Source organism: Cynoglossus semilaevis, chromosome 8 (genome assembly GCF_000523025.1).
Source record: "Cynoglossus semilaevis isolate Cse_v1.0 chromosome 8, Cse_v1.0, whole genome shotgun sequence".
NCBI lineage: Eukaryota > Metazoa > Chordata > Actinopteri > Pleuronectiformes > Cynoglossidae > Cynoglossus > Cynoglossus semilaevis.
This window is the reverse complement of record NC_024314.1, coordinates 14,538,724-14,566,451: the sequence shown is the minus strand read 5'-3', so window position 1 is coordinate 14,566,451 and position 27,728 is coordinate 14,538,724. Positions and strand designations below refer to the sequence as shown.

The 27,728-nt window shown below is 42.3% G+C and overlaps 4 protein-coding genes across 7 annotated transcripts in view; 2 read left to right on the top strand and 2 right to left on the bottom strand.

Annotated features, from left to right (window-relative positions):
• ankfn1a (ankyrin repeat and fibronectin type III domain containing 1a) overlaps window positions 1-13,107 on the bottom strand; it is a 34,962-nt gene extending 21,855 nt beyond the window's left edge. The window contains exons 1-8 of one of the 3 annotated variants that reach the window (XM_008314951.3): window positions 10,698-13,107; window positions 9,314-10,645; window positions 9,010-9,097; window positions 8,558-8,749; window positions 7,478-7,599; window positions 6,874-7,110; window positions 5,074-5,303; window positions 3,268-3,545 (exon numbers count right to left, since the gene is read on the bottom strand). In XM_008314951.3, coding sequence (XP_008313173.1) covers window positions 3,268-3,545; window positions 5,074-5,303; window positions 6,874-7,110; window positions 7,478-7,599; window positions 8,558-8,749 — 1,059 coding nt within the window. In that variant the 5' untranslated portion in view covers window positions 9,010-9,097; window positions 9,314-10,645; window positions 10,698-13,107. The other 2 variants (XM_025057246.1, XM_017034716.2) reach the window with 2 other exon arrangements.
• LOC103382236 (transmembrane protein 100-like) lies at window positions 13,103-14,076 on the top strand. The gene is made up of 2 exons (XM_008314953.3): window positions 13,103-13,244; window positions 13,574-14,076. The coding sequence occupies exon 2, from the start codon at window positions 13,612-13,614 to the stop codon at window positions 14,074-14,076; it is 465 nt and encodes a 154-aa protein (XP_008313175.1). The 5' UTR covers window positions 13,103-13,244; window positions 13,574-13,611.
• Window positions 14,077-18,722: 4,646 nt separating this feature from the next.
• On the top strand, window positions 18,723-19,046 carry smim36 (small integral membrane protein 36). Its single transcript, XM_025058134.1, has one exon. The coding sequence runs from the start codon at window positions 18,723-18,725 to the stop codon at window positions 19,044-19,046; it is 324 nt and encodes a 107-aa protein (XP_024913902.1).
• Window positions 19,047-21,973: 2,927 nt separating this feature from the next.
• Window positions 21,974-27,728, bottom strand: part of LOC103382237 (hepatic leukemia factor-like) — a 9,813-nt gene continuing 4,058 nt past the window's right edge. Inside the window, exons 1-3 of one of the 2 annotated variants that reach the window (XM_025057248.1) lie at window positions 26,789-27,174; window positions 24,033-24,247; window positions 21,974-23,822 (exon numbers count right to left, since the gene is read on the bottom strand). In XM_025057248.1, coding sequence (XP_024913016.1) covers window positions 23,607-23,822; window positions 24,033-24,247; window positions 26,789-27,014 — 657 coding nt within the window. In that variant the 5' untranslated portion in view covers window positions 27,015-27,174 and the 3' untranslated portion in view covers window positions 21,974-23,606. Of the gene's footprint in view, window positions 23,823-24,032; window positions 24,248-26,788; window positions 27,175-27,728 lie in introns of those variants that run through there. The other variant, XM_025057247.1, reaches the window with a different exon arrangement.

Below are 27,728 nucleotides of genomic sequence, written 5' to 3'. Positions count from 1 at the left end.
GTGGGCGGCGGCAGCGTGTTGTTTTAAGGGATTAGGAGTAATAAGATGGCAGGCTGAATTTATGGAGCTAATATTTCATGGAGGCTGATTCATGGAGCAGCAGCAGCAACAGCAGCAGCAGCAATGGCAGCAGCAGTTTTTAATGGCCCTCAGAAAGACTCTCTTGACTTGTGCCCTGATGTGATTAGCCCCGCGGGAGCGTGGCGGCTAAATACACCACTGTGCCAGTGTTTGTGAGCGTCGGCCGACGAGGACGGAGAGCAAGCGAAGCCGAGAGACATGCGAGACTAAACAGGACACACACACACACACTCATATGCGCGCGCACACACACACACACACACACACAGTGCCAGTGCTGTGCTGGGCTCCATGTGTAGACACATTTACTTCTATTCCATATGTCATTAATGACAGTGAACAGACGCCAGAGAACAGACAGGGTTTTAACCTCACGTCACCTCATCAGGCCCGCAGCCAATCACAGGCCAATCAACAGCCTGTTACTGTCAGACAGTTAACTGCCAACAAACAGTTAACTCATGTCATCAAACAGTCATCAATAAAGAACCAAACATCATGGGCCAATCACAGACAGGCAACCATATAGTCAATAGTAAGCCAATTATCCACAACCAATGAAACAATGACAATTAAATAGTTACTAACAGCCAATCAGAAATCACCAACAACCAAAACCTCACAAAACCAAGCACAATTCACTAGGGATGATATTATCGGCCCAATATTAGTATATTTTGTATTATCTGTAAGAATCGTTTACGTTTTTTCCTCCAATAATGAAAACCCGATAATGCAACACCTGGGTTTCGTCAAATGATGCGTGCTCTAAAATCCAGTGAGATGACTCAGAGCTCTTACGGACTTTTATTGAAACACAATTGCAGTAACTCCTCCTAAACTCCTTTATTGTTATCAACCCAGCTTCTCCAAAAACACCTTTTCCTCCACTCACACCCTTTCTTCCTCATACACACACACACCCTGTCTCACCACTGTGTGCTCTAAAAATCAGGCAGATGACTCAGAGCTCTGAAGAACTTTTATTGAAACAAGCCTCTAGTCACTAGATGGCAGCATTGCAGCTCATTGTATTAATCTCTGTTGATAATCAGAGGATTGTATGTAGAACGCTGGTGCCAGCAACTGTTACAGTGGTTTGTACAGATGAATCAATAAATATTACCAGACACTCAACAGTAGTTTAATTCTGTCCCCTAGGGGGCGCATGGCAGAAAATAAATGAGAAACCTTAGTGAGCAGACAACTCTTAACTTCCACCACTGCCCAGCTATATCGGTACTGGTTCATATCGGAATCAGAAATTAAGTGTTTGGACAATATTAGCATATTGAATATCTGCAAAAAGTTAATGTGGGACATCCCTAAAATTAATTCATCAGCATCAACCACTCATTAACAATAACTATAATAACCCTGTCAACATCTGCCACTTGTTAAAGGTCAACTGGTTTGAGGCTGATGTCACAGATTCAACAAAGGTGAATTATCAACAAACAATTATGAAGCTATAAAAAAAAAATCAATCACCAACACCAACATTATCATGAACCATAACCAATCAATCACCAACCATCAAACTGCTTATCTTATCACCAACCAACCTGTCACTAACAACCAGTGACTAAAACACAATTACTTTAAACCAATCACATTTAAACTACTCACCACTAACAACCAACCAATCACCAGTCATCAATAACCAGTCACTAACATCTAATGACCTAATATCCACTAAAAATAAACAATCAGCAACAAACACACACTTTCAATCCAATCAAACAAATACAAGTCAATTGTCAGCAAATAACCAATCACAACAGTAACTGGTCATCGCAGTCAGCCAATGGGAAGCCTGTAAATGAGATGGCACCCATCAGTCGGAATTTCTGTGGTCTGAGCAGAGATTAAGATGTGTGACTGGTGAGAATTCATGTAGTTAAACAGATTAGTAAAGACTGTTAATAACCACTGGCTCCTGTCATGTAACGCTACACTAGTGTCGTCAGGAATAAATCGGAGAACAGGGGAAACGGCTCCCTCTGCTGGAGCTGCAGAGAAAAACCAGCGTGATAGTCTCATAGCATTTTACACCTAACGTTATTATTTTCATCATTCAGTAGTTTGAGTGTCTGTGACGGCTGGGAGTCACTGACAGAGCTGAGTCATGGAGGATGGACTGATGCTCCCGCCTCTCCTGGATTATTCATCAGTTGGTCCACCACCTGCTGAGGCCTCCTCACACCCAGAGGCTGCTGGGAAAAGAAATTTCCATCAACAGCCGCAGAGAGGACGAGAAGATGTCTGTGTCTCTGTGGAGACACTCGGCTGCCTGAGTCTCCTGGACGTCTTCTGTTTACTGACACACTGGAGCAGAAGAAGACCAGGCTGTTCCTGGACCATGACGGTCCACGTGGTCTCTGATGATCCTTCATCTTCTGTCCTAATTCACCTGCACCTTCAGCTCCTATTCTTTGTTTCCTGTGCCATTATTTAAAGGTGTGTTGGGACAGTCCATCTGTCCCACAGGCAGATTGGTCCTTCCGTGGACATTTCAAAAGAATCTCTCAGTCACTGTTGGTCCACTTTAAGCCTCAACACTGTAGTCTTTCAAAATAAGAGATACTTTATTGGTGTTTAAATTTATATTTTCATTTCTGTTGGTTCACACTGGAGCAGGAAATACTGATATTTTCAAAATATGTCAGATTTTTTCTTTATCCAGGCCAATAATAACACAAACACTGTCTAAAGAAAACGCTGTCCAGATATCATCAGTCTCAAACAAAAGCACCAGTGTTTGTTTACTCCACAATGTTACACAATCAAGTAGGTGTCTTTTCAAAATAAAGGCTTGACTGGATGCTCACTATCACAATAAGAGTCTGTTTTAAGATTAATAGACGGAAATATAAAAAAAATATTTTGAAGGTGGTACAGGCTTGACTTTACCTGTTGTATCTCCGGGTGGGTGCAGGCGGGGGGAGGAGTGGGCAGCTAATTGGAGACTAACTATGCCAGTTGTTTTAAATAGAAGTTAAAGAAGAACAATAGTGTAAAAATATTGAACCAAGACCATAAATTAACTCCAAAATCCATTTGTTTTGCTGTTTTTCGCCCCCTGTTGGAAATGAATGCTCAATACAAGAGAATGGTTGGAGGACTGACACCTACTAAATACAATCAAACATCATCTACAAATACAGTAACGTCACGGACACTTACGTGGATGTTGCGGAGCTTCTTCCTGCCTCGCTCCAGTCGGCTCAGCAGCCTCAGACGTCGCTGCTCTCCACTAGACGGCTGCAGCAGTCGCTCGTCGACCGAGACCGTTTTCCTCAAGGCCACTCGCTCGCTGACCCACGCTGGTGAAGATCCATCTACCTCCACCTGAGGGAGGCTCCTCGCTGCTGCTCCTCCTCCTCCACCTCCTGCTGTTGATGCTGCGCTAACAGTGGACCCCGCAGACGGATCAGGTGACCAGAAGTCACGCTGCACCGAACCTGGAACAGAGAAACCAGAGAAGAGCTGCTGTTACTGTACACCCACAAACACACAGACAGACACACACACAGACAGGCAGAGGGACAGACAGTGAGACAAACAGGCAGAGAGACAGACAGTGAGACAGACACACACACAGAGACACGGTATCAGAGGGGTTGAAAATACATATAGGAATTAAAAAAGGGAAACCAAAGTGTCAGACGTTTCATGAACGTCTCGTAGCACTTAAAAACTTTGTTCAGCTTCCTTCAGGTCAACTGGTGTCATGTGACCATTCATTCACTGTCTGTGTGTGAGATCAGGTGTCTGGCGACGACCTGAGCTGCTGCATTAAAATTACATGACAGGCAGAACAGAGTGTTGTTGTCATGACACTGAAACTTGAAGAGAAAGTTCAGCCTGAGACTCAGAGGGTGGTTCCAGTGGAGAGCCAGGAGAAAAAGTCACAGTTGATATTAAGTTAACGCTGGTGTCTCCTAATTATTTTGCTCTTTGGATGCTGATGACATGGACCTGGAGGTTAACAATCTCTACTTTTATAATATAATAATTTAATGTTATTATAGTGGTAATCTCACTCAGATGTTGCTGATTTAACATCACCATCATCAGTAAAATCAAATGAAATCAAGCGTTGACAGTGTACTCAATGAACATCTCCAGTTTCTCAATAATTAAAAATCAATGCTTTTCTTGACAGACTGAGTTTAGTTCATAAAATAATGTTCATTTTTATTCTGTGTTTTAAACAAATGTCAGAAGATGACGAATATTTATCTTAAATGCAGTTTTTTTTTTAAACTGATCGATGTTTGGAAGTCTGAGCTGACAGGAATTTGTTGCTCGCAAAGCTGATGGCACAGTGCCATCTGGTGGACGAAATTCCACATTGCACTAGTTCAGCTTCATTTTTAATTCACAGTGATTATTCTAACGTGTTTGTCTGACGTAACACTGAAGTACATGTAGTACAGTATTGCAGTAGTTCATTATTATTTGTGTTGTGGTGAAAAACAAACTGACAAACTGAGCTGACCCCTCCCACAGTTGGTGTCAGTGTGGTGGAGGAACTATTTTCATACTATTGGAGAAGAAGAATCCAAACAACAGATCTAGCCCTCTGGAGCCTGAGAGAGCCAGAAGACAAAGACATTCTTCTTCTCCACAAACTCATCATTATCTGCTGTAGGAATTTTGCTTTTGTTTTCCTTAGTAAGTGGTTGCATCCAGTTGCTGCTGCAGTGTTCCATAGAACCAAACAAATGTTCATGTTGATGAAGTGAAGGAGGAAGAGATGGACCTGATGAGCCCAACCTTCTAATCTGCTGCACAGGAAGATCATTAACATTCTCCAGGAAGGTGGAGCTACACTACAGTGTGAGTGAGACAGGAAGTCAACTGTAAACACTGTCAGTGTGTTTGTGTGTGTGGCATATCCTTCACATCACAGCACGTCCACAGACGTCTCTAAGTTGAAAACAAACTTCCCGTGGGACTGGAACTGTTGTGTAACTGTTGTCCCACCTGCCGAGGTCCAGTGCAGACCTCCAGGACTGGCTGCAAGCCGACGTCGTTTTCTGATGCTGACGCCACTCGGGGAGGTAGAGGCTCCTGCTGAGATGACTGAGGTGGAGCTGGTTGTGGCGGAGGAGGAGGTTGGGGTAGAGGAGTGGAGAGGGAGGTGGGGTGTGGACACAAACAGTCCCCCCTTGCCCAGGGATGGCGTAAAAAAGGCAGAGTCGTTCAGCGAAAACCTGCAGGGGGCACAAACAAGGAAATGACACTGATTTTCTCTATGGACTTTGGTCTGAACTAAAATCACTGATTTTCTCTATGGAATTTGGTCTGAACTAAAATCACTGTTTTTCTCTATGGACTTTGGTCTGAGCTAAAATCACTGATTTTCTCTATGGACTTTGGTCTGAGCTAAAATCACTGATTTTCTCTGTGGACTTTGGTCTGAACTAAAATCACTGATTTTCTCTGTGGACTTTGGTCTGAACTAAAATCACTGATTTTCTCTGTGGACTTTGGTCTGAACTAAAATCACTGATTTTCTCTGTGGACTTTGGTCTGAACTAAAATCACTGATTTTCTCTGTGGACTTTGGTCTGAACTAAAATCACTGATTTTCTCTGTGGACTTTGGTCTGAACTAAAATCACTGATTTTCTCTGTGGACTTTGGTCTGAACTAAAATCACTGATTTTCTCTATGGCCTCTGGTCTGAGCTAAAATCACTGATTTTCTCTGTGGACTTTGGTCTGAACTAAAATCACTGATTTTCTCTATGGACTCTGGTCTGAACTAAAATCACTGATTTTCTCTATGGCCTCTGGTCTGAGCTAAAATCACTGATTTTCTCTGTGGACTTTGGTCTGAACTAAAATCACTGATTTTCTCTGTGGACTCTGGTGTGGCAGAGTGAATGACAAACATCCTAATCACTCTTTTAATCTATGTGTGTGTGAGACCACACTTCCTTACATTAGCTCCATAAACACTGGCCTCTTCCTTATCTTCACACACAGACTCCTTACGATCTGCTCTGATGAAGGAACTATTTTTTTCTGCTGCAGCAGCAGTAGTAGTGGAGGGCGGCGCTCTCCCGGAGGACCAACCACAGCTTCTTCAACACTTTTCTTTTTTTAGGTCAAACTGCTGCGGTTAAGTTGGTGGTCACCTCCACCACCACCATCCTTCACAGTCACATTCTGTTTGAATGTGACTGTGAAGGATTTTTTATGATGAAGTAAGGTTAAGTAAGGTTTGAGGTGCAGATTCCAACCACCTCAAACACTCGCCGACTCTCCTGGCAACCTCAAACACATCACCATGGACACACACGCACACTGTAATTTACTCTGAGTCAGTCCCACACACACACACACACTCGCTCATATTTCTCCCTAAAATACTGCAGCTTTTTATTCACCCACCACTGACAACAAACCAAACACAATTCACTGAGAGCTTCAAAAAGTTCCAGCAGCACTTTGGTTGAAGGAGGTTCATGTTCAAATCTCACTGTGAGCACGACTTCAGAGGCAGGAAAATAAAACCACTAACTCTCTCATACCAAAGTCTATGGGGACATTCAGAAATTTAAGCTCAAAAGGGCATTAGAACTCCATGTGGTCAGTTTGTGTCACTACAGTAAATCTAAAATTAATTTCAAAAACAGAAGTCATCAGAAAACACACTTGTGACCGACTAAAGGAGGGGCCAGAGTTTTAACCACTGCTGGTTCTAGTGATTCTAGTGAGGATTTTTGATTTTTAAAGTACAACAATCATCTTGTGGAGCAGACCTTGGACTGGATTACCTGAGCAGAGCATCTCTGTCTCCAGGCTCACTGCAGGTGGAGTTTCTGGAGTTGGAGGCAGGGGAGGAAGATGAAGAGACTGGCGTGGAATTGTTGGAATGGTCAGACACATGTGAGGAAGAGGAGGAAGAGGAGGTGTGGGCCGAGTCCACGGACCGGGGCAGCAGCAAGGAGGACGGCATACATAGCCAGGTCTCCAGGTCCGAGAACTTGGAACAGCTGAGCATCTCCAGGACACTGAGGAGGAGACAAAACTGAGGCCCACATGACCAAACCTGATCAAACCCTGGCTAACCAAGACCTAAACTGTGGTCTCCAGGACTCCACCAGTGAAGTTAAGGATTGAACTTGGAAGAATCAGAACCTAACCAGAGAACACCAGCATCAAACATTTGAAAAGCTGGACTTCACCTGTGATTAAACCAAGATTATACAGAGAAAACAGTACTTTAACCTGTGAACAAACAGGATTCAATCTTAAGAACTTTGGTCTTAACCTGAAGAATTTGGGAATACAATGACATTACCAGGGAAAACCAGGAATCAAACTTGGACCACGTGGATTTCGCTAACGGTTGTAGCCCATGTGGGGTTCATGCCTCACCTTTCATCTCCTGGAAGATCATCTTTCTCGTCGGCTGTTTGGAAAATACAGGAAGTCCTGGAGTCTCGCGGTGACAGCAGAAAAAAGGAATTTTCAGAGCCCACAGACATTTTCAGCCATATCTGTAAAGACCAGGACAGGAACTCAACAGTACTGACACTGGAACCATTCGTGTTAAAGACTATTTTGTTAGCTATAATCTGATAAAAAAAAATTAGCTGCTTGTTTTATGAATGCATTTTGATTATTAGCTTGTCAGTCTGCAGCACTAGTCCTTTAGCTTGTTAGGTGGCTACTTACCTAAGAACATTTAGTTTTACTTCACAACATTAGCTGTTTGTTTGATAACGTCAGGTCATTAGCCAGCTTCTAACCTTAGCTTGAAAGTTAATTGTCAATTTAGCTAATTGATTTGTCAGTTAACTAACAAATATCTTTGACAGCACAAAACAATTCTTAGTATTTTAAACTAGTTTATACCTTAGTTATCAGATGATTAAAAACACAAACATTAGCTAGCTTGGCCTATTATATTGTTCAGTAGTGAACTTCTGATCATTTCTAACTTGTTTACACCCACAAACACACTAACTCACACTAACTATTTTACTAACTCACAACTTGACCTTCTCACTAATATTGACTCTTCAAGTCTCACTTTTACCGTAAGCATCCGTTAAAGTTGCTCTCTATCTAGTCTATTGGTTTGAACTCTATACGTTTTATAAGTTTTGGTTTTTCTGGTTTGTTTGCATGCTACCTAGCAACTTGCATGCCAGTGTTAGCATGTTAGCTGGCTGCGAGCATTCCTTCAGTGCTAACAATCACAGCAACTAAGAACTGGCTCATTTAAACTGGCAACTTTTTAGTTTCGCGCAGTTGTGATTGAACAGGTGGCGCTACAGAGTAGCTACACGTGGCGAATGTTTGTGAGTGACGTTTGGTGACAGTGGCAGTTTTAAAAAGAGTACGGCTGCAGTTTTAATCAAACGTAACTAAAACCTTAAGTAAAGACCGGTGAAGACGCTGGCTCTTCTGAGAGGTTCTTTAAAGTTTAGCTCTTTAACAAGCAGACCGTACCGTCTGAGTGGAGTTCTCCTCCTCTTCGTTCTTCTCTCTCTTCTTCTTCCTCTTCTCCTCCTCCTCTTCCTCCCTCAGCAGAACCATCAGTATGGACTCCTGTCTTTGTGTTCCTGCTGCCTGACAAACATCCTCACGCACTGACTGAAGCTCCACAATCACAGCTCGGGTTTCACTGCAGCCGAGACACATCTGGAGGAGCAGAGGAAGAGGAGGAGCGGCAGGAAAATCTAAATTGTACTCTAATTACAGCCACTCTCGGAAAGTGACTCTCCAAAACCGAACTCCATGGTGACGTCACTGGTTTAAGCTCGCTCTCTCTCAAAGCAGCGGCTAAAATTATGGTTTTTGATGATAACTGTCGTTCATATCCAATTACACTCTGAACATAATCCATTAATTAGTACTCATTTACTAACGGTGTATATTAAACCGCATAAAAAAAGTTTTACCTGAAGAAAGCGGCGCGCTCGTCATTTTTACGATGATTTGTATCAGCAGCTCCGTCTTCCGTCACACGTAATGTCATGCGTTGATTGGCTGAAAACAGACAGAAACGTAATGACCGCATTAACTCAGTGTGATGAGAAGTCAATAAACGTTTGTGTAGCTAAGTTAGCTGCTATAGCTGCTTTAGTTTCAGAGCTGCAACAATACTTTTAACCCACACCAAAACAAGATACTTGATTCAACATTTTCCAGAGAACTTCAGGTAACAGAGTGACCTAACAGAAACTCCAAAACACAATTCCATACCGTTAAAAAAACTATTTGAAGTATTATTCCACTGATGTTGATTCTGCGGAAGGATACAATCCAGGGTACGTCGTGACACGGCCATGCAGACAGTAGTGTTGCACTCACTCATTAATTTAAACTTCTTTACGTTAAATTTCACTAAGTTAACGTCGTATAACGACATTCTTAACTTGATCCCCGTTATTTTTCCAGTATTTTATTGAATTTCATAAATTTGTTCTCATAAGTTTGGCACCAAGCAGTGGTAATTAATTGTGTTAAGCCAATCAGAAAACAGCTTCTGTGAATGTAAGCGCACCAGACCGGGATATATGACAGAAACGTCTGCTTATACTGCAGTTCCCCTCGGCACCGCGAGATGACAGTGTTGCTAAAGACAAGGATTTCTAAAGCGGAACAGAAGAAAGCAGGATACCGCGTTAAATACGTAACTTCTACAACAGTGAAACATTTGAAATCATTTAGTAAATAACGACAGTAGATTAACATGTAACCACACTTTCTTTAGATTTTCAAGGAAACAAGCTCAAAAATTAGCTCAAAACAAACGTTTGAAATGTTTTCAAATAAAGGGATTTTCTTCTTTCTTACAAATGTCCTTGGTTAGAATTAAGATCAAAATAATTTGTATTCATAATTCAGATATTTTAATTAATACAAATATTTAATTACAGAATTCAAGCATCAATAAAACACATTTGAAATGAATTATCTTATCTTATGAAGTATCTCAGACTAAAACATCAGAAACTACATTGAAGACTTAAGATTTTGAGACTCTGCCACCTAGTGTTATTGATTTTGGACTTGAAGATACAATTTCGGAGTGAGATTATATGTAAAGAAAAGTGAAATAAAAATCAACTTCCCAAATGATAACAAACTGAACATGAGCTGGTCATCACCACAGGTAGTGGTGATGCAGTAGTGGCCGATGGGAACTGTAGAATGGTCAGACTCGATGACCAGGGTCCAAACTGCACCATGAACAGGAGTTTTGAGTGACCTTCTGACCTTTGAACTGGGAGTCCATCCTGTCATCTCTCCAGAGCTGTGGCAGCAGCAGGAAGTGAGGTAATGACTGACATGATGATGGATCCTGGATGGAAACACTGGAATTATGGGATCACTTCCTGGAGTTCCCTCCCCCTCCATATTTTTCTTCTTTCTTTACATTTGTGGATTTTTCTTTCCTAATACCCTAGTCAGCCTTTTGATTTCTATTTAGCTACATTTGGAATAGCTTACAGTTATCATTCACCATTTGATTTCTTTTCTTTTAATTTGTAGCTTACATGTGGCTGTCTAGATTGCCACATAATATTTTACCTACGTGTAGCTTACATGTGGCTGTCTTCTAGATTGCCACATAATATTTTACCTAACAATTAGCTTAATTGTACCTTGGTCATTTTTAGATGAAGTTTTGTTCATTACAGCTAATGCTTGGCTATCCTCTAGCCAAAGATATGCCTACGTTTTCAGCTAACAAAACATTAAAAGCTAAAAAGATGACCAATTTTGTTCAGAAATCAACCATAAAGTCAAGCTAACATTATCCTAAAGTCACAAAAAGGTAATTTTGTGTTGAACTTGTTTAATCTCTTCATCAAATTAACCTTCTTTAATGTTTCCATTTTATTTTAGCACAAACAGGTGCAGTGATACTGCTGCTTCGTGCAGCTTTAATTTTAGCAACATCAGGATTTGTCAGAAAAAAAGCTGACTCACTGTTTTCACTGAGCCAAGAATCTGAAAAGTTTTTTTTCCAGGTGTTTAAGGTCAGTGAACACCTCATGTGACCACACACTTATTTTAGTCATTTCTTTCTTAGTAACAACTCGTCCTCGTTAAGCTACAAAGATGCAAAGTCAACGGTTCCACTGGCTCCAGAGCTGGAGAAAAAAAAAAAAACAAACAAAAAAAGATTACACAGCAGTGGTTTGGATGCCGCTCCTCGAACGCACCTGCACTCGCAGGAAGGATGAGAAAAAAAACAGACGTAGAAGTGAAACAGCGTCAGCTGCACGGGAAAAACAGGTCGTCCCCAGAGATGCATCATCCCAAACCCAGGAAGCGATTTAACACCTGCCCTCAATTTCTGGAAGGAAGGAATTCAAATCCATCCTCAACCACTGTGTTCAAGGAGCACTTGAATGCATCACAATTAAAATTTGATGTCAGAAAAAAACTTTAGACTTGTTTGTCATATTAGGGGTTTGGACATCATGCAGCCTGGATCACAGGGCTCAGTGGAGTCCCCTGCTGACCTCCACTGACCCCACAGCATGACATGCAGCAACTTTGTTAAAGTCGGGTCCAGATGTGTCCAAGAGGACAAGGTGGGAATTTTACAAAAAGACTTACCAACAATAAAACAAAAATCATATTTATCCCAGTTGTTACTTGAATCTGTCAATCTGTTTTTCCAGTTTTTCATGACACATCTTTTGGTTCATGTTTGTATTTTTTTAGCCAACTTTAAGAACTGCGTGTAGCTAAGGATGAAGGACATACAGAGAGTTTGTACTCCGAGTCTCTGGTCTTGGACCATAAACAGGGTCCAGCTGCAGCTCAGCTGGTTCCACCCACATGTGACCTGGTTTCCAGCTGCAGGGTGGAGGTTGCACCAGGGGAACTGTGGGATTCTGGGAGTAATCATGTGACTCAAACACTTTCAGATGTGCACAATGACTTCCTGTGATCTGGAGATGAATTCAAATTCACTTTGTCACTGTGAAAATATGAGTCTTCGCAGAAACTGCTGAAAAACAACAAGGCCTTTCAGAGGTTGTCGATGAAAATGTCCGATTTCTTTGACGTCCTCAAAAACCCGGGAAACGAAAAGAAAAAGATAACTCAAAGGACGACTAATCTTTGTTCAAAGTTTGAAGGGATTTAAACAGTAATAAATGCTAAAACGCGGTTAACTGACAAAAAAAAACAAGGTTGGTCAAAAAGGAGCTAATAGATGACTGAAGGCTAGAAAAAGATATGCTAAGGCTGGCTTGACAGTTAGCTAAATTATCAATGATGGCTGTGAGTTTTGCCCAAGGATGTCAGAGGTTGGCTTTGAACTATTAAAAAGAGCTAACAGTTAGCTGTGGGAAAGTCACATTGTCTGCTCGACCGACTTTATCCTGCCTATGGCCCTGCTGTTAAGATCAAATGTCAGGTCAGAGCGCCACCTTCAGCATTACAGTGAATGTCAGATTAGTGTGCAACCTTCAGACTTCAAAAAGATGCAAATAATAAAGTATAAAATAATAAATAATAAAGATGCAAAACTTCTTAACATTTCGACTGAATCTTCATCAACCAGAAGCAGCTTAAGGAAGGAAAGAGTTAACAATTTTCCTCATTCGTCCAGCAGGAGGAGACCAGGAGGGGGGGGGGCCTCCTCACCTCCCTCCCCCTCCTCCTTCTATTGATAGCTGTATTCCCTCACTTCTTCCTGCAGTAGAGACGATGCAGAGACAGAGGCAGAGAGGAGAGAGCTGCTGCACCCCCACCACAGTGAGGACGTAAGAGTCCAGCAGAGTCCAGAAAACACCAGGAGAGTCCAGGAGAGTCCAGAAAACACCAGGAGAGTCCAGGAGAGTCCAGAAAACACCAGGAGAGTCCAGGAGAGTCCAGAAAACACCAGGAGAGTCCAGGAGAGTCCAGAAAACACCAGGAGAGTCCAGGAGAGTCCAGCAGGACATAATCAATTAGAGACTGGAACAGTCTACAATAATCCAGAAGAAGAAGAAGAATGTCCAACAGAGGTTTGCAGAAGTCAGCAGAGTGAAGGAGAGACAAAGTGGGTCCTGCAGAGTCCAACATTCTTCAGGATCCAGGAGGAATATTCTGAGTCCCTCAGAGTCCAACAACATTTCACAAAGTCCTGGGAAGTCAGGCAGAGTCCTGGAGAATTTGCAGACTCACAGTAGGTTTATTTATTGAAACTGGATCATAAGCTGCATCATCAGAACTTATCTACCAGATGTGTGTGTGTGTCTGTGTGTGTGTGTGTGTCAGTCAGGATTGGCTGTGCCAGGGTGTGTAGTTTGAGACTCATTTCCTGTTTAAATATTCAAAACATAAAGTGTTGTTCATTTGTTTTATGGAAGTCAAAATATTAAAGCCATCCAACAGTGACCTCAGCTGACCTGTCAGCAGTATGCTAAGGATAGCTAAGAGATAGCCTCATGTTATTATAGTAGTATTAGCCTTACTTTTCTCCACTTGTACTCATTATCTTCTCTGTTTTTAAAGACCCTGTCCTCTGATTGGCTGACGTCTCTGTCATCACCATGGCGCACCTTTTCCTCACGAGTAAGCTCAGCATGCCAGATGGACTCCACGGCAAAGGTGGTCCCAGAATCCCCAGGAGCTCCTTGAGGGCGCCACCATCCTCCCTCCATGGGAGCAGGGATAAAATCAGGAGGGACACCCTCATCACGACACGCATCCCCCACGTCAACGAGGGTCAGCTGACTGCCGCCACAGGGGGCGCCGAGATGTCCTGCTACCGCTGCACAGTACCGTTCGGTGTGGTGGTCCTGATCGCTGGAGTGGTGGTGACGGTGGTGGCGTACACCTTCAACTCTCACGGCTCCACCATCTCTGTGTTGGGTCTGGTGCTGCTGTCCGCTGGGCTGGGGCTGCTCGGCTCCAGCGCCATCTGCTGGAGGCTGCGGCTTAAGAAAAAGAAGATGGACACGCGTAGGGAGAGTCAGGCCGGACTTGTGACCAGTCAGGCGTACTCTGTGGCGTGAGGTTCAGCTGGGGGAAGGGAGGGGCGGTAGGGAGGCAGAAGATCTTTGACCCAGGAAGCTTCAGCTCCGGAGACTGCAGTTTGAGGGGCCGCTTTTTACAACTTAAGATTAAGTGAGATCCTGAAGTGTTGTCGTTTAGCTGCTTCTGTCTTCATCCTGCTAATCTGAATATTTAGTTTTTAAGATGGAGGACAACACAACAAAGACATAAACTGTGCCATGTACTCAAGGACACATCGGCATTTATGGACTCCATCACCTGCAGTCCCACCCATACGTCCACGAGGGTTCCTGATCATCAGATTGTCACCAGTCTCAGGATCTGAGGTAGAAGATCTTTCAACATTCGTCCTAAAGAACTCTTCAGTTCTTCAAAGCCTTCACAGCCTGTAGTACTGAAGACCGTAGTGGTCATTGTGGTGGACAAAGACGTCAGGTCCTGTCAAAGCTCTGGTACCAAAACAAAACAAACTTTTCACAGTTCAGAACCAGACAGAAACATGAACCTGTTTTCTACACGTTCTGATGGTCACGTTCTGATGTTCCAGACTCCAGATAAGAGACAACTTCCTGGACAGCTGCACTTTGTCCCTTTCTTGGATTTTCTACAAGACATGTCCTCATACTTTTTTTCTCTGACAAATGGACTTGTTTTTAAAGAACAGCTTTTCTGTGAGCCAAGACTTTTATTTTATTGCTATAGTCAGATGCTTTTATTGTGTCTGTTAATAATGCTGCTAACTCTATGTTAAAGGTACTTTACCGTCATGATGAGCTTAAATAAACTATTTACAGACAAATTTGATCTGAAATATATGATATGATATGAAAAGTTTGAAAGTTTGAATCTGATAAAAAAAAAAAAACAATCACCGAAAACCAGGGTCCACAGAGTCCAGGGTCCACGGAGTACAGGGTCCACAGAGTCCAGGGTCCACAGAGTCCAAAGATTTAAGCTCACAGGTCACAGAAGCTGTGGGTCCACTGTTGCCTCCTGTGGAAACTTAGTGTAAAAGGGGTGAATCTAAAAAAAAATTGAATTACAGATGGAAGTTTGAGGCAGCGGTAGATCATCGACCCCTGTCTGCTGTGGTGTAAAATGATGATTTTTCTCTATAGACTTTTGTACAGAAAACTAAAAATCAATCAAACCAACGTCAGGGTTTAAGTCAGTAACACTAAAGATATTCTACTCCTCTACATCACGGTTAAAGCACCTTCGTCAACAGAACGATGAGGCTAAAAAAGGTTTCATTTAAAATAGCAGGAACAGAGTAAGTTCATGTAGCTGGTCCACTGCTGCCTCCTGTGGTCACTTGATATTTTAGAGGTTAATCTGAATAAATATTTAAAACATTACAGTCCTAAGATTACTGTCTGCCGTCATGTCAAATGACTGTTTTTTTTTTTTTATAAACACTTGTATAGAAATATAGAATAAACTAATAAAATTCATGTTTGCTGCAGTCTATGAAACGTAAGACATGTTTTTGAAGAGGAAAGTGAAGTCAAACTTAGGTCGCTCTTCCAATTTAATCACTAATTAAAATGATGATTTCATTTGTGTTTTGATAACTTTGTCCTTTTTCTCAGGATGTTGAACCGACAACCTTCTGTCAATCAAACCTCCCTCTGGTCTGGACTAAACTTCAGGTTTATTTTCCCACCTCCTCAGATGCTGAAGCCGCTCTTCTCAGCAGCAGCAGGTCGGCTGGAAAGTTGTGGCAGCTCTGTGTTATATTTTTAGTTATGTTTATGTTGCCTAGCAACCCTTAGACACACGACCAGATCATAAACGGAGGTGAATTGCGTCACAGGGTGGCGGAGGAGGAGCAGGAGCAGGAGAAGGTGACGGGTAACGCTTACAAACTTGTTGTCACTTCTGCAGCGCTAACTTTATCTCCAGTGGAGCGCAGCATCCTGGGAATGTGGGGAGTGTGGGGAAAGAGAGGGGGTGAGCGATATAAGCAGAGAGTGGAAAAAGAGGAGGAGAGAGAGAAAGAGAAATGTTTTTGAAGAGCAGTGTGTGTGAAAAACAGCATGTAGCATTTTGACAATAAAGTCAAAAAAATGTATGTGTGAAAAGGTTAGTGTGTAAGAATCAGTGACCTCTAGTGGCAAGAAAGCCAGTGGCAAAAAAAAGAAATCCTCCACTCACCCCTCACAGTGGAACGGCCATCAGAGAGCTATAGTGCTGTTTTAATTCGTCAGAATCAGAAATGCTCTGTCGTCGCCAAGAGGTCTTTGTTGGCATTACAGCTGTTCCTGCAGAAAAAACACGAAGACTGTGTCACACTTTTGTTCAGTAGTCTGGCTGGTTCTGACATTTATATTCTAAAGAGACTTATATACCAAAATATACCCCACATCATACATATGGCCACAAGAGGGCACTGTATACACCACTTGATGAATAATTGAAACATAAATATTTCTATAAAGAACACAAATAAAACTTGACCAGGAAACAGCCAGAATCCTTCAGAGTTTAAACAGTAGATTATAAAGTAAAACAGTTNNNAGCAGGAATTAAACTAAGGAACTAACTGGAACCGATGCTGATGGTGAGTCTGACCGAGGTCCAACAGAAGAGCAGACAGAACTTCATCTTTCTCCAGAATTGTTGGAACAGTTTAGTAGTGGTTCTAATCAGGAACTTGTTAGCCTGCTACGTTAGCGTGTTTAGCCAGTGTTTGTTAGCTTATCGTGTTCTAATCTGGAAAGTCATTCCAGATTAGAACATTTTGTTTGTTTTCGAACATTAATGTGAGCTGGGTGTTGTGATGTTCTGAGGAGAGACAGCAGGGTTCTGACCCGCCCACATCCACAGACCAACACCAGCCTCAAGACTCTGTGAGTAAACACTCAGAAGGGAAATCCCGACGCTCCCTTCCCTTCCTGTAACACAGTGACCAGCTGAATGACCAGAAAGGTGACAGGGAGGTGGCGCTCTCACCTCCTCCCCTCTCTACTGCTCCTAAACACACCCCAGACTCTGGGTCGGAAACAAGCCTGGCACGCAATGAGGCAGGGGATCGGCACGATTAAAGGAGATGGGCCAGAGAACAGGAAACACACACACTGGCACATACACACTCACACACACACACACACACACACACACTTGTGATTGTTCTGTCATCAGAGAAGATCCAAGGTCAGAGGGAAAAGTGAGAAAACCTGGATCTAAAGTCCAGAACAGAGATGTGTGTTCTCAGACGAGACACTTACAGTCAGCACAGACTGTGTTGTGATCGCCCCCTGCTGCTAGAACCAGCCCGACATAGGAGCCATCTGTGGACCACTGCCTCTGTCAGGTGGTTTTTATGAGAACAGTTCTTAAAGGCCTACTATCATTCAATAAATATCAGTGACACAAACTGACCACAGGAGGCAGCATTGGGAAAGCTGCTTCTGCCTCTTTATGCACTAAATTAACTGATTTTATCCATGAACCTCATTGTGGTAGAGAACAGTACATTCTGTGTAGTCACTTGTATCCTATACATTTGAGTTCCTACAGGTGGTGCTCTCTTTTCTCTAACTGCTGATGGTAAAGCTTAACTGTGAACAGAACAGAACTCTGAATTCTCTGGTGTTCTCATCATATGTTTCGTGTTATTGTAGAACAACAGAGCAGCAACAAGGTCTTAACAAAAACAACATGATGTTGAAATGAAACAGGAAACGAGTCAGCGAGTCCATGTTTCACATTCTGTCTGTTTATGATTTGGACTCAAACAAATGAATGAGAAAACAAGAAGATTTCAGACACAGGGGAAAATGATCTGATCCACTGCTACCTCCTGTGGTCCAATGGTGTCACTCAGATATACATAAGCAAAGTTTTTCAAACAGTACTGTAAATACCACAGATTTTGTCAAGCTGTGGCCCTGGGCTGGTCCTGGACCGCATTAAAGCCACATTTATTTTGTCTTTATGCTGTATTACCCATCCTTCTGGTTGAACCACTAGATGGCACACTCCAGATACAAGTGGAAAGAGAAAACAACAGCTGATGTGAGCTGCCATCATGGCAGTATTTTAAGTCTACAGTATCACTTCAACATAAAACGAAGCTGACATTAACTACAACAGTCCTGGTACAGACACCAGCGCTAACGTTAGCTACAACAGTCCTGGTACAGACACCAGAGCTAACGTTAGCTTCAACAGTCCTGGTACAGACACCAGAGCTAACATTAGCTACAACAGTCCTGGTACAAATAAATGGTGTATCCTGTCCACATTAGACCAGATGACATTTTTTGTCTATTTTGTAGACTTAAAAACTTAATTAATGTTTCAAATACTGTCATTTGACTTAAAGAGTTTTGACTTTTTTTTATCTTGTTTTTGTGGTGTAAAATTGTTGATTTTCTCTCTGGTTTCTGGTGTGTGAGAGTGAGTGGTTTACAGAGGTCAGTTTCCTGGGAGAGAAGGTTGTCAAACAGCAGCAGCAGCAGCAGCAGAGGATTAAAGCTTCATCTCTTCATCTCTCTCTCTCTCTCTCTTGATCCTCTCTGTTCATCATCCTCTTCTCTCTCTCCTGTCTGTTCATCCCTGTCTCCATCCCTCCACTCTCCAACCTCCGTAACTTCTCCTGTTGGAACTCTGGATCCCAGTGAAGGTATGAAGCGGCACCATGGGTTTCATGGAGTTTTACCTCGAGATTGACCCAGTCACTCTGAATCTCATCATCCTGGTGGCCAGCTACGTCATCCTCCTGCTGGTCTTCCTCATCTCCTGCATCCTCTACGACTGCCGCGGCAAAGACCCCACCAAGGAGTACGCTCCAGACGAAGCCCCCTCAGCTCTGCCACCACCGGGACAGTCACCCATACGCCTGGTGGTCATGCAGAACTCACCCGCTTCATCCCACATGGAGTCTGACAACATGGCGGCCCATGGAGAGCTGCCCACACCAGAACTGGGCCGGGAGAGGGAGAAGAGGAGCACTCTGGTGTGAAGAGGAGGAGGAAGAGAAGGAGGACGAAAAGGAGAAGGAACCAGGGACTGAGAAGTGCTGTGGGACTATTGTGTTTTTATTTTGAACCTCTTTAGACAAATGAACCAGTAGGATGCTAACATTAGCAGGAGGTAAGAAGTACAATGAAACTGTGTCCTAGTGTTGTCTCTGAACAAACTGTTGGGTTTTTAAGTTAACACAAGAACACGGTAAAAAGAAAAGTTTAATGTTACTGATTAGTAAGTTCATAAAATGGTTTAAAAATAAATTGTTATGTTAGCTAGCTTAGCCCAAGTTTTACGTGTACCGCTGTTAAACCAATTATATCCGTAAGCTAACTTTTCATCCATTTTAGTGCTTTATTTAGTGCTAGTTATTATTGTAGTAATTTTGTACCTTGTAGTAAAATTTTTGCATTAAAAATTTATAAAATATTTACTGCCAGCATGGCTGAACATGAGCAGCTGCCACAGATGTGATGTCACCTCCCCCAACTCTAATCAGTTCATCCTGTCAATCCTGACTCTGACCACCCCATCACTGAGATGAACCAAAACCTGAGAGGAAGGAGAAATAATGAATGGACGGCTGATATTTTACAGTAATCCATGGAGAGAAAATCAGTGATTGTAGTTCAGACCAAAGTCCATAGAGAAAATCAGTGATTTTAGTTCAGACCAAAGTCCATAGAGAAAATCAGTGATTTTAGTTCAGACCAAAGTCCATAGAGAAAATCAGTGATTTTAGTTCAGACCAAAGTCCATAGAGAAAATCAGTGATTTTAGTTCAGACCAAAGTCCATAGAGAAAATCACTGATTTTAGCTCACAGGGACACAGTAGCTGTTGGTCAACTACTATATTCTGTTATCAGTTTGTGTCACCGAGATAAATATGAGAAAAAGAATTTAGACACAGAAGTCAAACAATAACAAATTCCTAGTATCACACATTCAGCTTTACCTTAATTACACAAACTGACCACAGGAGGCAGCAGTCAACAAACAGATCTTTAAACATCAGTTCATCATTCCACCTGGTTTACATTTGTCTCGTTTTTCCCCCCTGTTTTTTAGGACCTAATCAAACCTGAGGGAATGTTGCGATTTAGGAATCAAACACTGGAGGACCTCTGTCTTCAATGTTGGGATTATAACGTTCAAAAAGACAAAACAAATATTTGATCTCTCTTTCTCCCACTCTGCCAAATAAGCTACAAATACTCTGCCCACCTCCTCACTCCGGATTGGCCCTGTCTCAGCTGATCCTACACTGGGTCTATGGAGGACTCGGTCCACAGAAGGACAAATCCCTTTATGTGAAAACAATCAAATAAACAGGATTCACCAACCAATGGCTGCGTTCCATTCCTGATATGAGCTGCATGTAGCTCCACCTCTGTCATATTTCATGTCTGAGGATTAAATGATGGATTATTAGGAATGTGTGTGTATGTGTGTGTTTGCATGCGTCTGTGCTATGAGTTGGTTCCTGTTTGGGGTTTATGTAAGACTCAGGTTCTCAATAGTTTGTTCTTTGATGCTGACACGAGGCTGTGGGGGCGGAGCTAAACACCAGCCTGTTGAAGTTGCCATAAAGTCACAGTTGGATTTCAAATCACAGAAAAAATGGCTAGAATTTTAATGTATCAACAAGGGCATAATAATTTTATGACTTGGGCCATAAGGCAGGACATTTTAACTAAAGTGATATTTTAAATAGAAGCATAACGTTGAATCTTTCAGAATTTTCTACACAAAAGCTGAGAGAGAACATCATTGCTTCAACCTTAGGTGAAAAGAGAGATTTCTGGCCCACTGCTGCCTCCTGTGGTAAGTTTGTATCCCTGAGGGAAATGAAGTTATAATAATAATAATATAAATACATATGTTAAAGAGGCAGCAATGAAACGATGGTTAACTTCATTTTTCTAAATTAAATGTCCTTTAAAGTTGAATACAACATGAACAAGAAATAAGACCGAATGTGTTTTAGTATTCTTCCCTACAAATGTCCATAGAGAAAATCCACAATTTTAACCACACACCAAAAAGAGTTTTCTTTTTCCACTGCTTCCATTATAAAGTAACTTGATTCACTTAAATATATCCAACGGACACGAACTGACCAGTATATATATATATATATCCAACGGACACGAACTGACCAGTCGTGATAGCAGTGCGTTGTGTTAGAATAAAGTTGGTCAAATGTTACCTTTTTGGTCGAAGACAATCATACACACGAGCCGAGAAACACTGACACACTAGGTATATCATTATCTGTCCTTTATGTCGTCATTTTATTTCTGTTTGTCTAATTAGACGTCAGTTAAAAGACTTACCTGACTTTCACAGGACCACGTCTGACAACAATCGATTTCTCTGGTTCAGTTACTCAGGACTGACGATTGTCGAGTTTCATCATTATCTGTTTTCAAAGAGTGTGGCCAGATTTCACAGGAGAAACAAGCAACCAGTCGCCAAAGAAATGTTTCTTTTCTTTTCTTTTTTTACTTTTATTGACGTGAGTGCTTCTTCCACAGCCACAGAATGTAGAATAGTTTTAAATCTTAAATGTCCCCTCTTCGTTCTTGGCCTTTTTAACGGTTCCAGGAATCAGTTACTTTTGTCCTGCTGTTGTAGTTAATGCTGTAACAGGACAAACTACTATTTTCACTTTCTGGATAGACAGATTAACTGGAGTCAATTATAATTAAATAAAAAAGAAACAAAAGATCGGACGATTTTGATAGACGAAATAGACAGTTTCTATATTTTATAAAATAACTTAATAAAAATGAACCCAGAGTCAATTAACGTAAGTGGCAAAACAGGGCATCGCATTCACAACATCCATAAGTGGAGAGTTGCTGCCCTCTCCTGCTCAGAAATTGAACTACATGGTTGAAAATAAATGATGAAATTGATTACTGTATCCGGCTTTTAATTTCCACGTACAACCGAACCACAAATAATAAAAAAAGAACACACAAAATATAACGGATAATAAAACGTTCTGTACAGTGTTCCAGGCAAAACAAAGATGTTAATACGCAGTGGGTTTGTTTTGAACTCACAGTATCAGCCTTGTAGTTAGTAGGACTACTGTCTGCTTCTGTTACAGAACACACCAACAAATCAAGACTGTTTTTATTTATTGTTTGTTGTGGATCATAAATTGAAAAATATCTGCACAAAATAAAAAAAACAGTAAAATAATTACAGAGAAGTGAATAAGTGCTTCAGGTCGTGCACATTCTTAGCTTTTATGTAAAAAAAAAAACAACAAAACTACACAACAACAAAACCTTAAAGTTCATCAGAAAGGGGCGGGGCTACCCGAACAAAGACGCAGGGGGGTGGAGCAACACAGACAGGTAAGCAGGGGGCGGAGTTTGAGGTATCTGAACTATACAGGGAGAAAACTAATGACGTGGCTCCTCCTTGAGCCCCACTGTTTATAAAGGTTTTTTAAAATCTTAAATAGAGGTTTAAAACTGACGTAGGAAATAACAGATTTGTACAAAAACAAGAATAACTTTGTATAAACATTAAAACCATTTCTTTATATATCAATATATTCTCTCTGTCTGTTTTTACACATATATATGCTTTAGTTTTTGGTCTGTAGTAAAGAAAGTGGTTCCGTCCTTGTACATTCATGTCTTGCTCAGCCACTGGGGGGCACTCTTATCAATGAGCGTTAAATCAAAGCAACTATTGCACTAAGAGGAACAGAGGTCTGGTTTACACCATCCACGACAAATGGTCCGACAAAGAAGAAAAAGTGCCACCTGCTGGTGAGTGTATGGATTACAACATGCACAAGATTCCTCAGTTCTGCTCTAACTAGACCATAAGACAGGACTGAGGTTTTTGGTGGACTAGTGTAGAAAACCAAAGAGAAAATAAAGCAGTTGTTGGAGCACTGCTGCCTCCATCTCTATGTTCCTACATGTCTGTTTCTAACCAGACGTTTAAATCATTTGTTTTCCTTCACTGCAGTCACAAAAACTGATCACACGAGGCAGCAGTTGTCCAACAACTTTTGTATTTTTCTTTCACCTATAATGCTTGGCGTGCGAAAGTAAAGAAAGAAGTTAATATTCTTGGTGAGATATTCTGATTAACAGTGAGATGACGCAGTGGAAATATTTACATAATAGTTGAATTATTCTGATGTAGTTAATTAGCTGTGCCTCTAAAGAAATAATGAGACTGTCGGAAACGTTAATGTGGTCAAGAGAATCTTCAAAAATAGCAGATTTGAGCTGGTGTAGAATAATTTAATTATTGTTGAAAGTCTAAAATCTTTTTTTCAGGTGTTCCAAATGGCAGCCGTGTTTTCACTGACAGCTAACCTACGTGTGTGGCTAGGCCTAGCACCAGGGGGCACTCAAATCACAGTCTGTGCATACTTTAAACAGCACCTCATTCAAGCACACACTATTTAAGAACCTGTACTATCCCTTTAAGTTCTATGATGATGTCATCACATCCAAAACATGATTGAAGTTAGGACTGTGGTCAAACATGAGGAAGGAGCCCCGTTACATGGGCTCACAGTGGCCCGTGCTGGGCCTCGTACTTGGCCAGGACATTCTTGGTTCGTCCTAGCTCCTTCCTCAGTTCGGCTACTTCCTGTCTGAGGGCGGTGTTCTCCTTCTCCAGGTACCCGGCCCTGATGGCGATCTGGTTCTCCTTCAGACGACGAGCGTCACGTGACCTCTTTGCCGCCACGTTGTTCTTTCTGCGTCGGGCCCAATACTTATCATCCTGCACAGAAGAGACAGGAAGAGAACAGAATTACTTCAGGAAGCAGACCTAAGCTCAGTCTGTGCTCACTACTCCCTCTGGTGGACTAACTGGTGGAGTATTTTGCTTCAACATAGTTTCTTTTTTACATTATTAATAAAACAGATGACTAACTTTTAAATGATTAAAGTAACTCTTTTGGACCTCAATGAAAAACCTCAGTTTTTTTACCTTCAGATCCTCAGGGATGAAAATCTTCCGAGCTTTCTTGATCATGGGCTGCGGCTTCAGCTCCTCGGCGGAAAATCTGCGTTTACGAGGGTCAAACATCTCCTGACCTGGAACGCTGGACAGAGCCAGGTCAGCAGGGTCAGGCTCGTAGCCGGTGGAGACCTGGATGGAGTCTGGATCGATGGGACTGGGAGTGTTCCGGGAGCTGGAGACTCCTGAGACACAAGGGTCACAGAGGTCAGAGGGAAGGCCACGACAGTTGACCATAACAACGTGAATCTGAAATCCTCTGAATTTACTTTCATTAGAGATGCAGTTCTCAACTGCAGCCACATGGTGGAGACAAGCATGAATGTGTGTGTGTGTGTGTGTGTGTATACACACTCTCAGATCTGAAGATGTGATGATGAATACAAACACCCCATCGACAACCAATCAGAACACCTCAGTAAAATCACCTGACTGCACTCTCTTTATCTTTTGACCAGTAACAGGTCAAGGCTGAACAGGTCATGGACAACTGTGTGTGTGTGTGTGTGTGTGTGTGTGTGTTAGTATATACCCATGACAGATTAGCCAGGTTAAACCAAATACGATAACAAGCATGAAAATTCAAACATTAAATGTGAATTACACACTTTAAAAGCTGAGCAACTTCAGCTAGCAAAGTCAGAGCTGTTTACATTTTAACCCAGATTAGCTGCTTTAGCTCAACCAGCTATGGCCGACTGGGAGGGAGGGGAGAGGGGCGGGGCTGGGCACATAGGGCAGAGAGAATGTGTATCTGTGTGACTGTGTAGATGTTAGCTAATATAGCTCTAACTCTTTCATCTCTTCTCTCTCTTGTGTCGACGAGACCAGAGAACCGGTTCCTCAGCGTCTCCACCTCAGGAACAGGATGAAGATGTTTGTCTTTCATCAGTTTCTGTTGAATTCTGGGTAAATGCCGCTCTATGCTGACTTTTATCTCCCCCCGCTTAAGCGTCCGGGGAAACACAAATATTCCAGATTACAACACAGATTACGCTGCTATTTTCAGACCTCAGCGCCTCAGATTAACTCTGGGCCCTGTGGAGAAAGAGTTCATGATCAGTGGAGACAAAGTTCTAAAGAAAACGATTATTCCTCCAGTGACTCCACACAAACACAACACCATTTACCACCAGGCTGTTAGCCCAGCTGTGTATGTGTGTTGTGATGTCATGTATTGACCACATCATGTCTGAATAACCTCAGAGTCCAATTCCTCTGGGAATCAAACCCAGGAATCTCTGCTTAGGAGGCAAGCGTGCTAACCGCTACTCTATGGAACTACCAAACCACAAACTCACGACAAATTGAATTTTTTAAAAATATTTCAATAACTCCACTTGACACTTTTAGGTTTACCACTAGGGGTATGTATGGCTTCAGGTAAAGACTGGTTTGGAAGAATGAATTAAGTGAATGAAAAATGCCAGGGAGAACCTTTTTCAAAAAAAAAAAACAAACCTAAAGTCCAAACTCAGACATGACCCGTCCCGTTGGAAAGAAAGATTCAGTGTTTGTCTTTTGTTTTTTTTAACCATGATGCAGTTTGTTAATAAAAACTTCCACATTTTTGTCCTCATTAAAAGAAAGACCCTTTTGTTCTGTGTTTTTTCAAATCAAAGTCTGTGCAGTCATATGACACTTCAATCAGTGTGGTTCGGACAAATGATTCCATCTCTTCCTTCTCCGCAGTCATGGGTTTGTTTTCCTGCTCCTTCGCCTCGGGCCACGATCTTCAGTCTGCTGCACACCTGCACGTACGCATGAGTGCGCACGTCACTAATAATCAACGGAACCAGTCGGACCATTTTATGTTGACTGAGATCACACACTTATGTTTAATATGATAAGTGTGTGTGTGTGTGTGTGTGTGTATACATACGCACAAGGTGACTGCTGGCCTACTTCTGCAGAGAACACAATGTTCTTACAGTGCTGACCTCATGTAGGGACAGGAAAGCACACACACACAAGCACACACGCACGCACATGCATGTGTGTTACACACGCACATGCATGTGTGTTACACACATGTAACCATCTGTGGAGACACACTAAATGAGTCTGGTCACATGGCCTACTTCTGCATGGAACGCTATGTACTAAACTGCTGAGCTCATGCCAAGACACACACATGTGTAGACACACACACACGCACACGCACACACACACAGCGCTCTGGGCACAGTCACATGTCTCTGCATGCTGTGAGAGGAGCGCTTGTTTTCTTTCTGTACAAACACAAGGGACAGGGAGTTAGAGACACACACACACAAACACACACACTGCAGCTCAATAACAAAGTGGTCAGTCGTTCATTAATGACAGACCAGTGGATTCATCTTTCATGTCTGTGAACCTCCTCCCCCTCCCCCCCCCCACTCATCACAAAAGTCCAATTCTCTGATCTTAGCTCACAGGACGCAGGAGCGCCTGGCTCACTGCTGCCTCTGGTGGCCAGTTTGTGTCACTGTTATTACACTTCAGGACTTAGTGATGGAAACATCAGTGGATCAACGTTCGTCACCGACTGTTGTTGTCCAACTGACTCCTTCACAAACTTCCTGTAGGAACAGTTTGCACTGAGACTGAACACAACGTAGATTTTTGCTGAAATGAACCGTGTGGCAGCAGGGGGCAGTCAAACTCTCTTTGCGCTAATGTACCTCTTCCATAGAGCTCGTGGTTCAACGTAAAGAAGCTCGTTAGCTTGTTAGCGCCCTCACCTGCTTTGATGGGACTGTCGTGGAGGCAGTCCCCAGAGACGACGTTTGTGTTGACTGAGGTGGAGGCGTGGTTGCTCAGGTCCATCACTGTGGACGCAGGTGTGGGTGGGGCTGGCAGCATGATTGGAGTTGGTGGCGGTTGGTGCTGGTGGTGGTGTTGGTGGTGGTGATGGTGGGCGGGGCTAGAGGGAATGCCATTCTCAGACAGGAATTCCTCCAGGTCCATGTACTCCAGCTGGAAACCGTCCCCATCGTAGGGCAGGGTCTTGTCCCACAGCGTGGGGCCCAGGAAGGCAGACTGGGGGGCGCTGTGGTCCTCCTCCAGGTTCTTCTCCTTCTCCTGCTCTTTACTGAACACTACAAGATGGTACGGAGGAGAAGAAAAAAAGACGTCAGTATGTAGAAAGATGACAGTCCAGACAAACTGGACAAATCACTGGTCCACCAGAGAGAAACACTTGAAAAGATGCTGCGGATCTTTTGCTGCCTCCTGTGGCCAGTTTGTGTCACTGAGATAACCTTTTAAATACAACTGTGACAACATTATCTAGTTGGTCCTATAAATGGACTTTGGTGAACCTTGCTGGACTGGTACTTACTATGAATAGTATTTACATAGTAAACACATATTTACTATTTGGATTTTTTTTCTATAAACCCAGTTGTCAATTAAACTGAAGATTATAGGATAGTTTTTTATCTTAAGTCTTTTTTTGAAAAACCTACAAAAAACAAAAAGGATTTTTCAAGACCCAGACTGACCTACAGGGGGCGCACGGATCCTATTACAAATATATTTAACGTATAAACTTATACCACACATGTGATTTAATCTTTATTTTACCAGGTAACTGTTTGACGACACCAGTGTAAATAAAATGTATAAATATTATTATTGTTGTTATTATTATATTAACCCCCCCCCCCCCCCTCACCTCCC

Bases quoted from the DNA above. Each gene is read 5' to 3' on its own strand.
- LOC103382236 (XM_008314953.3), top strand. From the start codon at position 13,612: ATGGCGCACCTTTTCCTCACGAGTAAGCTCAGCATGCCAGATGGACTC.
- smim36 (XM_025058134.1), top strand. From the start codon at position 18,723: ATGGGTTTCATGGAGTTTTACCTCGAGATTGACCCAGTCACTCTGAAT.